The sequence below is a fragment of the Nannobrachium achirus genome (genome assembly GCF_963921795.1).
Source record: "Nannobrachium achirus genome assembly, chromosome: 8".
Taxonomy (NCBI): domain Eukaryota; kingdom Metazoa; phylum Chordata; class Actinopteri; order Myctophiformes; family Myctophidae; genus Nannobrachium; species Nannobrachium achirus.
Window position 1 is genome coordinate 54,809,968 of NC_137817.1, and position 11,885 is coordinate 54,821,852.

At 43.2% G+C, this 11,885-nt stretch overlaps 1 protein-coding gene across 1 annotated transcript in view; it reads right to left on the reverse strand.

Annotated features, from left to right (window-relative positions):
• Nucleotides 1-5,233: 5,233 nt before the first annotated feature.
• The window catches only part of foxo1a (forkhead box O1 a), a 41,776-nt gene continuing 35,124 nt past the window's right edge, over nt 5,234-11,885 (reverse strand). Inside the window, exons 3-5 of the mRNA XM_080730997.1 lie at nt 11,492-11,683; nt 8,915-9,180; nt 5,234-7,268 (exon numbers count right to left, since the gene is read on the reverse strand). Coding sequence (XP_080587123.1) covers nt 6,161-7,268; nt 8,915-9,180; nt 11,492-11,683 — 1,566 coding nt within the window. The 3' untranslated portion in view covers nt 5,234-6,160. The remainder of the gene's footprint in view (nt 7,269-8,914; nt 9,181-11,491; nt 11,684-11,885) is intronic.

Consider the following 11,885-nt stretch of genomic DNA (forward strand, 5'->3'; position numbering starts at 1 on the left):
TTTATTCAAATAAATTATCCTTCATCATGGCTATGGGTGTGCAGCCTTTTCTTCACCTTTCGGGCGAGGGTCACATCAAAGTTTATTTCTATGAGGGCGGATACTACCAATGCTTTTCAGTGGGAACAGAGCGTTTTTTAGCCATTTGCTCTTTTCTGCCCAAAAAACTAAACTAAAAACGCTAATTGAAAAGCATTGATACGAGGGTTCCACCCAACAGCAAGGTTGTAAAAATAGCAGTCAAATAAATAACACAGAGTAATGACACATCTTTAACACAGAAGTACATTTATTTATGTCTTAATACATTAATGTTCAACAAGTTTTATATTCTTTCTGATTGCAAAATCACACAGCACATAATTCCAATTCTATTCCTGTACATAAGTTAAATGTAACAGTTTTTTTTTCTTGTAAAATATGTAATGGGTATTCGTCCTCTTTCAGGAGCACTTTATTATAAAATGTAAGTAAAAGTGCAATTGTCTTTTTCTAGTCATAAAATTACAAAATAATTGGTCCAGAATCTGCCATCTGGGCAGGTATCACCCTAACAGACTAAACATTGTTTTCTTTATTTTTCAAAAAAAAAAATGTGATATATATATATTACATTAATTTCTTTCCCCCATATTTTAGGTTTTTATGCATTTTTTTCTACAAACTGTAGCTAAATACAAGAAATACAACATTGTCAGTTTACAAAAAGCTTAGCATGTCAATCACTGCATAATCTAGTCTTCTAAATAAACTCCCCCCCCTCCCGCCCCCCCTCCCATATAACTATTTAAGAACATACGATTTTTTCCCACCCCCCCGGACAACAACAAATATCTTAATAATAATAATATATCACAGCGCTATGATACAATAAAATATCTCTGTCTTTAAGAAGTCCAAAGGAAAAAGAATATATATAACAATAGCAACATAAAATTAAGGAATACAATGCATAGATTCAATCATTTAAAAAAAGAAAGAAGAACAAATGCAGAGATATAATTTACTTAGTACAGCTCTTGTTTTTTATTAGATTTTTTTCTTTCTTTTCTATGTTTAGAGCGAACCAAACCGTGTGACTCTGACGACACGTGGCTCCATTATAGTTTATAATATCCTGACTTGAGTGACCGGCACAAGCAATAAAAATTCTGAACACATCACATGATAAATCTGCTAAATATATAATATCGTATATACAGTTTGACTTCAAACAAAAGGCAAACTTGGCTAAAAGTACAACTATGGCGTGTTTGGGTTGATATAAGTATAGGCAACACCTGGCACCGAAAAAGCCAAACAACGCCAAACAGCAGCTTCTGTCATCGTATAGGCTTCTACGCAAAGCCGTTTGAAATGCAAACCCATTAAAAAAAAAGAAAAAACACAATCTGGCTGAGATCTACGTGGTTTCTGGATTTTAAAAATCACAAACTTAAATTAAGAATGAATTGTTTGAAAGTACAGTTCATATAATAAGGTTAATTCATTTGTGTGCCACCTCTAAGGACTTTCTGACAATCCCCCCCACCCCACCCCAACTTCATGAGAAGCGTCCAAGCTCAACCAACGACTGATCTTCTAGTTAGGGAAAGTTAGCCCAATCTTTGACAAATCTGGGAAATAAATGCTTAGTTACTATGGTTTAGTGATGAGTCATCACTTTTCACAGTTTTGTGGGAGCCGTTTTTAGTCCGAGGAATGTTTTTCGTGCAAAACAAACGCTTGAAATGGATTTAGAATCATGAAAAAACCCTAGTTTGACCCCTCACAAGCTACTTAAAGCATATTTAGTTTTTGTATTTTGTTCCTGTATATTAAAGTCAATGGGACCCCAACTTTGATGTGCTCCCAAGGGAGTTGGGTTGGAACAAATTCAGAGGTGATAGTAGACACCTTTATGAACACATTTTGTGAAGAAAGCTATTGATAAGCATTTATTTCCCAGGTTAGTCAAATATTCGGCTAACTTTCCCCAACTATTCACAGAGACTCGTCGGTACACAACAACTCAAAAACCCTGAGGATTTTAACTGTGCGTTCCGTTCCGTGACTCTACGCTATTCATGGGTTTCGTCTGTAGTCCTAAACGGCCATGTTGAGGACCAACACAGGTGTTTCTATTTGTCTGATTTGCACAGAGCTAATGTTCTACGCCAATCAGAACACCTGTGTTGGTCCTCAACATGGCCGGCGTAGGAGTACAAAACGTCGTTGTCGGGTGAAAACCTTATATGTCCAAAACCGTTCGTTTTGTATTTATCATTTTAAAAATTATCTAAACTAGTGAAAATAGCCGATCTAAAAGCACACTGCTTGTAGATCAGCTATTTTCACTAGTTTTGTGCGACAGTCTTCTATGGCGAAGCAGGGCTTTACTTTACGAAATAAATTACAAATTTGAAAACTTGGAGATACAAGGTTTCTGTCCGACAGAGACGAAATGCAACCCACGAATTCAATTAGCCACCGATAAACTCAGCGTGACAAACAAATCGTTAAATATAAGGCGACAACGTTTTGAGAAGCACTAAAGAGAGATCGCGAATGTACACGCCTAATAACAGATAACAAACGTAACACTTAGTGGCACTCGTCATTGTGGAAGGTGTCGGAGGAGGGGGGCGTTGTAACAATGATCTAAAAAAAAAAACAGGAATCCAGTACAACAAAAAGGCAATTCGAGCAAAAATCAAGTCCCATTTTTTGTCACATAAGTTTATCAAATTTTCAAATGCAGTCCCGTCGATCTTGGACAAAGAGACGGAGACGTTTAGGCTCGGCAGAGGTAGCAGGGGACACAGTGACAGCAGAGGCCTCTTAGAGAGCACTATTACAGCATCTAAGGCAGTGGTTCCCAAACCTTTTTAGGCCGTGACCCAAATGAGAAGTTAGACATTTGCCTGGGACCCCAGCTAGTGAAAACAGCCGAACTACAGGCTCACAACTGTGACCCCAGCTAGTGAAAACAGCCGAACTACAAGCTCACAACTGGGACCCCAGCTAGTGAAAACAGCCGAACTACAAGCTCACAACGCGTCGCTTCGCGCCGCGTTGTGAGCTTGTAGATCGGCTATTTTCACTACTTCTTTAACATTTGTTTTCTAATTTATGGATAACGATTTTAGGGGGGGTCCCCAGATGTAAATGAGGTGACAATTTAAGGACTTTTAAGACATTTTTAATATCTAAAAAAAAAGAAGAACGTAAAAAGACCATAGGCTACTGCATCAAAAGTAATAAAAAAAAAAACATACTATAAAAAACATGGTCGAACATTGGCCAAAATTAATTTTCAAATAATATATGAAGAATTGGCAAACATTGTGAAAATAGAGTTGCCGAGGCGTCGTGAGCTTACAGATCTGCTATTTTGACTATATTTATCTGAGTCAAAATGCCTCAACTCGTAACATTCCAAGTGCTTGTCAGGGTGGAGGGGTCCCCAGTTCAAATGTGATCCTTTTGAGGGGGGTCCCCAATTCAAATATGATTATTTTGGGGGTGGTCGCGGCCTGAAAAGGTTGAGAACCACTGATCTGAAGGGGCTGTTTTGTCTGAATAGGAATCATACCTGCAGATCACACCTAATTTCTGAAATGAATCTAAAGAACCCAGAAAAACAAACTAAACTAAACTAACGGGAACAATGGTTCATTGCAGCATCTTGAAAGACAATCACTTGCTTTTACTTGGTCCTTGGGCGACAGCGATTTCTGTCACAGCAAGGATGATAAAAATGTTTTTTTGTTTTTTTTTTTGGACTCACAGCGTTGACGATGCCTAAAGAGGACTTAATTAAAAAACGAACGCCTTTCTCATGAAGAAAGGCAGGGCTTGTTTGAAGAATAAAAATAAAATTCACTTTTTATTTTAATTCAAGGCTGAACCACGTATTGTTAAAAAAGAGCGAAACATCTCAAGCTTGCGTCGATCGTTACTGTGAGTCAGTGTTGATTTTGACGGCAGGTTTTTGATTTTAGTTTCAGTCAGTCTTTCGAATAAAATAAGAATAACATTGTAGTCTTCTAAAATATTTTAGGGTCAGTCTAGTTTTAGTCGACTAAATATCAAAAGATTTTAGTCGGCTAAATCTACAGTTGACTTTTGTCGAATTAAATGTATTTTGGCGGTGCCTTGATGGTGTCGCAACGCCTAATTTTACACTTGGTTGCACGCTGAAAATACCAGATCTAGAGCGAAGCGTTGTGAACTTGTAGATCTGTTGTTTTCAGAGCACAACCCAACATACAATGTCTTGTCTTGTCCAGCCGTCCTTCCCCAACCTTTTAGTTTAGTTTTTATTTGTTGACGAAATTGTAAGTACATTATTTTAGTCATAGTTTTAGTCATCATAGCTTAGCTTTTATTTAGTTTTTGTCAGTGAAAAAAAGGCAAAGTCGACGAACGTTTTTCGTCACGGTTAAGAGTCGACGAAATCAACACCGCTGTAACTACGACTATCCTACTAGCAGGCACAGTAAAAATAGGCCTCTGTGGCGTTAAGGTTTCAGAGTGTTCAAAGGAACTATATTAAGTCTGGGTGCAAGATTATTTACGCACCAGCATAAATCTATAACCCTCCATCTATCTAACAAATAATTTAGGTCTCAAAACATAACAAATATGCTTAACTCTGAGAGTATACATCTATCGTTAATCGTTTTCATTCATAATAATAATATACATTTTGAAATGTATTTACAAAACGCAGTATAAGTAGAAATGTCTCAGCGCTCGACATTTGAGCCTGGTTGAGGAACGAACATTCTCGAGCACAGAGCTATTAGTCACTTCAATCCGTATTAGTCCCGTTACAAAAAAAAAGAAAAAGAAAGAAAAACAAAGACTTGAGGTCTAATCCAGTTTTCTAGGTCAATGCTGCCTTGATTCTTGTTTTCTTTATATACTGTAAACACTATGTACAACTGACAACTCTTAGAAAATACACTACGTGACACCCCATTTTCTTTTTTTAACAAATCACTTGTGACAACCGATATGTACATTGATTCATGTGTTAAGACTGTAACATCGTCCCGATATATATACCGTATATATATCGTCGTTGTCGCGTGAAAACCTTGTACGTCCAAACACGTTCGTTTTGTATTCATCATTTTAAAAATGATCTAAACCAGTGAAAACAGCCGATCTACAAGCACACAACGCCTCGCATCGCGAGGCGTTGTGTGCTTGTAGATCGGCTGTTTTCACTACTTTTGTGCGACACCCTTGTATGATGAAGCAGGGCTTGAATTTGTGAAAGAACATACTATTTTGAAACTTGGAGATACAAGGTTTCTGCCCCGACAGTGACAATATATACAGTATATATTCCCGGTGAGAGGTTTTCCAAATTGACACTGTGTGACTGACGGACCTTCTTATGACCCCACATCTTCAAGGCATGATAAATGTCCAGTTTTTTCCTTCATTCTGTCACGCGTTGTGCTAATTATCCGTCACCACACACACACACACACACACACACAGACTTGACACGGAGACTGTCTAGTCGGGGAAACCACGGTAACAGAGTAAACAGCGTGCTGTATTGTTTGTGCAGTTAGTTGCGTTGGTTCGGTACATGTACGACGTGCTGCCGTCGTTTTGCTGGGACGTTAAGAGTTGGCAGTATCGCTGTTATAGGCAGAGGCGGGGCGAACGCAAAACCGAACGCCGCGCGAGTAAACCAGACAAGAGAGAGTGTGTGTGTGTGTGTGTGTGTGTGTGTGTGTGTGTGTGTGTGTGTGTGTGTGTGTGTGTGTCTGTGTGTGTTTCAGTTTGGCTCTGAAGTTTTAAGGCAAATTATCGTTTGGCACTTGGTTCATTCATGTCATTTTGAAAGTCCCAATAATTTGTCCTTGTGAACGAAATATAGATATTTATGTATAGATTTCCCCCCCTCCCCCAAAAAATGAAATGTTGATGATGGTACACTACAGTATCTGTAGATGATGGACCTCTACAGATAACCCAAGAAGAGGGAACTCTTGGGGGTATGGATGAAAGATTCTTTTTCATCTGAAATGGATTCGGGTTGCGTTCTTTTATCAGACGACGCCGTGGCCGAACAGCAAGTCAGTCATAGTTAAAGGGGTGTGTGTGTGTGTGGGGGCGGGACGGGGGGAGACAGGGTGGGTGTTTTCCCGTCCCGCTACCCCGACACCCAGCTGTGGGTGGTGGTCTTCACCCCGAGCGAGGAGAAGCCCTGCTGCGACGGCACCACCATGGGCTCGAAGTTGAAGTCCAGCGAGTCGCCGTCCATGAGCGTGTCGTGCAGGATGGACTCCATGTCGCACTCGAACCTCTCGATGGACATGTCGTCCAGGTCGCTGGGCAGCCTCTCCGGGTGCAGCAGCAGGGGCTGGTGGTGGTGGTGGTGGTGGTGGTGGTGGGGCCCCCCGGGTCCTCCGGGGGTCCGCCCGCCGTACCCGCCGTTGATGGGGCAGAAGCCGCCGCCGCCGCCGCCGCCCGGCATCACCCCGCCGTGGTGCCCGGCGGCCAGGCCGTAGGGCATCTGCATGGGGCCCTTCAGGGCGGGCATCCGGCCCATACCGCCGCCGCTCCCGCCGCCGTTGTGGTTCAGGGACATGAGCAAGCGTCCGTTCATGGCCACCGTGGAAGGCGGGGGAGGAGGCTGTTGCATGTTGCTGTGCGGGTGCTGGCCGTGCGGGTTGTGGGAGAGGCCGCGGGGGTGAGCGTTGCCCCCGGTGACGCCCATGAGCTTCTGCTGCTGCTGCCCTCCTCCGCCTCCGCCGCTGTTCCCGTACGGCGGCAGCATGCCCTGGGACACCACCGTGTCCACAGACGGGTGGAGCTCCCGGTTGTGCGGGTCCGAGTCGGACGTCAGCAGCTCCTTCAGGAGCCCCGCGGGGCAGCTGTACTGGCCCAGCGACGAGGGAACCCCGAAGCCGCCGCCGGGCTTGACGTCCGGCTGCAGCGCCTGCAGGGGCGACAGGGCGCCCATGCCCCCCGCCTGGCCGTACACGCACTTGCGGTGGTAGTCCTGCTGGGCCTGCTGCTGGGAGGAGGAGCTGTAGGAGGGGTAGCCACCGGGGCCGGAGCCCCCCGGGCTGGCCTGCTGCATCATGGGGGAGGGCGAGGACTGGGCGGAGCCGGGCGTGGCGCCAGCCCCGCCCCCACCGGCCCCGCCCACCTGCCCCACGCCGTTGTTCTGGGGCGACAGCAGGTTGAGGTTGTCCAGCAGGCTCTCCATCACGTTCTCCGAGCTGTGGCCCAGCGAGCCCGTCATCTCTGTGAGGCTGTATGGGCAGGGGGACAAGGGCAATATGGTTAACGAAAACTCCCAAGTTACGAAAACTAGAAAATCTAAAAATAAACATTGTTAACTAAACCAGTGGTTCTCAACCTTTTCAGGCAGCGAACCCTCCCCCCATAAAATCTTATTTTAAACCCCCACCCTGACGAGCACTAAGAGTTGAGGCATTACATTTTGTATAACACAACTCTATTGTGAAAATAGCAGATCTACATGCGTTGTGAGCATGCAGATCTGCTATTTTCACAATTTCTGCCTCTAATATTAGGCAATTTGGCCAATGTTTAATTTGTCATTTTAGAGGTAGGCTATTAAAATGTCCTTAAATTGTCACTGTAGAAATGTGCAGATACTATCTATACACTTAAACCTTATGTTGGTTTGTTTACTGTTGAGTGAGAAAACAATGTTGCACATTGTAACTTAATCATCTGGGGACCCCTGCAAAATCACTTGCAGGGGTCCCCCCCTGGAGGTCCCGACCCACAGGTTGAGAACCACTGAACTAAACTACGGTAAATAAAAACTATAATAAAAAAATAAAACCATAACTAACTGGAACTTGTATTGTGTGTTTACAAAACGAACTAAAACTGACTGAAATTATAGACAACGTGCTCTTAGTTTTAGTTTTTCTCATTAACAACAGTAACTGAATACATTTTCTTTTGTTGTTTTTATGACACAATAGGCCTACTTACTTTGACCTTTTTGAATCCTGCACCTGACAAATAACCCTTCAAAGTATGAAAAAATTAAAACTAATTAAAACCAAACTAAAACTAAGCATTGTCACAAAAATAAGAACTAATAAAAACTAGCAAACCCGCTCTAAAAACGTATTAAAGCAAGGTAGGGTAAGTGATTTCAGGTTCAGTTTTCATGATCAAGTGGGGGCGGGCCTTGGTGCGCATAAGGCCCGCCCCCACTTGATCATGATTGGAGGAAGGCCCCACTCTACTCTATCCTAATTGGAGGAAAACCTGTCACCCAACAGTTTTGGTGGAGCAACTGAAACTGCTTTTTTCTCCTCACAGGGGATAAGGCTGAAGTCCAAATATGGACCAAACACTCTATAGTAACTAGTACTACCAGAACATAGAACCATTTTGTTATTATTATTATGGTGCCAACCCCGAGTTTCCCGAGTTTGGGCAGTTTTTGAAGAAAAAATAATATATATATTTTTTTTTTCAAAAAAAAAAAAAAAAGTTTACAAAAAAAAAATTGGACCCCAAAAAATGTATTAGGCATGATCGCGATCGCAAATGCGGGTTAAAATTGCATGTTTAACCCCCATACCAACCCATTCTTTCAAACATGGCAGGCATGTTTGTTTACATCTGAAGAAAACATAATGGCTGCTATATCATGAATGCCTGAACGGATTTCCAAGCGTATTTTTTTGTTTGAAAGCTGTGAACAGCGTGCACACACGTGGTGCATGATTAGGAATGGGCATGCACGATCCGTGCACTATGCATTACATGGAAGTCTATGGAGACCATGGCAACTTGGACTTTCAAAGACATTAATGGCACCAAGCAGGTTAAATCACTTAGTTTTTTTTTTTTCTTATCAAAACTAACTAAAACTAAACCATAATGTAGAATCCCAAACCATTCTAACCTGGGCAGGGTGGCGGTCATCTTGGGGCCCCCGGGGGCCCCTGGGTAGACCATGTGCACGTCGCCCACCTCCCCGAGGTCGTCCTCGGGCATGAAGGGCGAGAGGCGCCCGCTCAGCGTGCTGGCGTTGGAGGAGGTGCGCGGCCGGAAGCTGCTCCAGGCGTCGAAGTCGTCGTTGCTGTGGGAGTTGGGGCTCCCTGGCCACTTGGAGTAGGAGCTTCCTCCCGGGCTGTCAGCGCCCCCTTCAGGCCCGCCCTGGAGGGACAGCTGTAAGGGGACAGAGTAGACTTTAGCAACCATACCTTGTACATGTAGGCCTGTCACAATTATTACATAATCGTCTAATCGCAATTATTTGACATTGACATTTGACGTTATTTTGTCATATTCCTCATTCCATGTTGAAAAATGTTCATATATTTTCAAAGATTTTCAAAAATAGTGGAAATAGCAGATCTACAAGCTCACAATGCATCACATAATGTAATTTTTTTAAAGTATAAAGTTGTCAAATATGTCAGTCATTTCTTTGTATATTTAGGTTATGTGTCATATCTGCCATGACTTGGCCAAACAGCAATATCAACAACAAAAACAATTAAATCGATAATCGCAATTATTTGAGTGACAGTTAATCGTCATGTAAAATGTCATAATCGTGACAGCCCGATGGTTTGATTTTTTTAATAATCCTTCACCACTCTCTGTAAAGAAACAAAAAAAAAATGACCCTTTTGTCCAATAGGTGTCACCGGGCAACGTGAAAGTAAAGTATTAACATTTGATTAAGGACAAAAGATGAATCATTATGATTATGATGATTATCTCAACTAACAGGCCTACAAGCTGCCCTGGGCTACCTTTGATGAACTCCTCATCTCAAACATGGCTGTAGCTAGGCAGTCTAACACAGGGGTCTTCAACAGGGGGTCCGGGATCCCTAGGGGGTCCTCAGAGTTACTACAGGGGACGCTCCAAATCTTTGTGTAATAAAAGCTTTTTTTCTCCTTTTTTATATTAACCACTTGTCTTGAACCCTAACATCCATATTAAAAACAGCAGATCTACAAGCTCACAACGCCTCGCGCTGCGAGGCGTTGTGAGCTTGTAGATCAGCTATTTTCGGCAAAGAGGTTTGGTGTAGAGGAGAAAAAGTACAGAGTGAAAGGTCAAGTTTATTAAGTATTGATGGTTCAAGTGGTTAAATATCTGAAAAAACAATTTGACATCAATCCAAAATACACTGATGATTGTGCCGTCAAACGATGAAACTATATGGTATCTATGGGTTGTGTGGGTCCCTGCTTCATCTCTCTCTCGACTAAGGGGTCCTTGGCCTGAAAACCCCTGGTCTAACATAATAGCTAGCTAGGCAATCTAACATGGATTCTGCAGATGGTTTGGTAAAGTTCACAGCAGAGGCAACCCTGGAGTTAAAACCAGGCTCGAAGGAAACCCAAAACTCTGTGGAAAATAGTAAAATACCAGTGACCTTCTGCAGTTCACAGAATGGCCGCGTAATGACGAGGTCGGGCCTCACTTTCAGCCCACGCTGGTGGGAAATCCCGTACTGTATTTTTTTACCGGGGAAGTTATTCTTTGTCAACGGTAATTTAGGCGTAGATCAAACGCTCATCATCGTAACAAATAAAGGCTGTGGGTATTATGATACAGAGAACAGCATCCAACTTCAGAAACATTTTAACGAGAAAAATCTACGTAAACATTTAATCGGTGCTTGTTATCTATCGTCTGTCGGGTGGAGACCTCATACGTCCATACTTCTCAGGATTCAAAGTAGCAAAAATAGCAGATCGACAAGCTCAAAATGTCTTAAGCTTGTAGGATCTGCTATTTTTGATCTTTGCCTTTGGAGGGTCCCTGGAACAAAATACTTTGAGATGGGGGGTCGCCGCCTCGCCAGTCAAATATAATATGATTTTGGGGTGTCCTCGACATGAAAACGTTTTGAGCACCACGGACATAGAAACATACATTTTTTTCAGAAAACTATTAGGCTAAGGCAATTTTTTAAATCCACCTCAGGTCTCAAAGGGTTGTTATTCACCCTTATTACACGGCTTGGTTGAATGCTTGATTCTGATTGGTCAGTCCCTGAAATCAGCGGTGTGTTATATCTTGATAACAGACCGATGTCTAATCAAAGGCTCAGAGCACCTGCTGCGCTCAGGCTGCGCTGCGTGAATTTTGGGTCGCATCCAACACGAAAGCCATGTAAACAAACACACAGTGTCATTTACAACTAAACATTGCTCTTAAGCATGTTTTAAAAAAATATTTGAAGCGAGAAATAGACGACGCAGTAACAGAAAATGGATTCTATTTGACCAACACTTCCTTGTTTTCCAAGGCGACCGTGTTGCCCAGCGCAACACTTGTGGGATACTTTCACTACTTCTAAGCAAGTATAGTTTTTAGTAAAATTCTTAGAGTAGCCGTGTAATAAGGCAAATAACCCAGGTTATCTGCCCGTCGGGACTTTTATTTCTCGATAATGACCGCCGAGCCAGACGTTATCCCTTACGCGGTGTGCATGAATGCCTGTGTGTGTTTTTACCTTCTTCTTGGCGGCTCTCCCTCTGCTCTTGGTGAACTTGCTGTTGTTGTCCATGGAGGCGGCGCGGCGCCGCGGCGACTTGCCGCTCTTGCCGCCCTCCGGGTTGAGCATCCACCAGGAGCTCTTCCCCGTCCCCTCGTTCTGCACGCGGATGAACCGGCTGTGCAGCGACAGGTTGTGTCTGATGGAGTTCTGATGAGAGGGAGAGAGAGAGAGAGGGGGGGGGGTCTTGTTAATGTCACAATTATTACATAATCATCTAATCGCAATTTTTTGAGGTAATCGCAATTATTTGGGGAAAATTAATTCACTAATACAGGGTTCCCCAATAGGCGGCCCACGGGCCATTTGCGGCCCGCGGGGGGCTATTGTCTGGCCCACACCAACCCCAGTA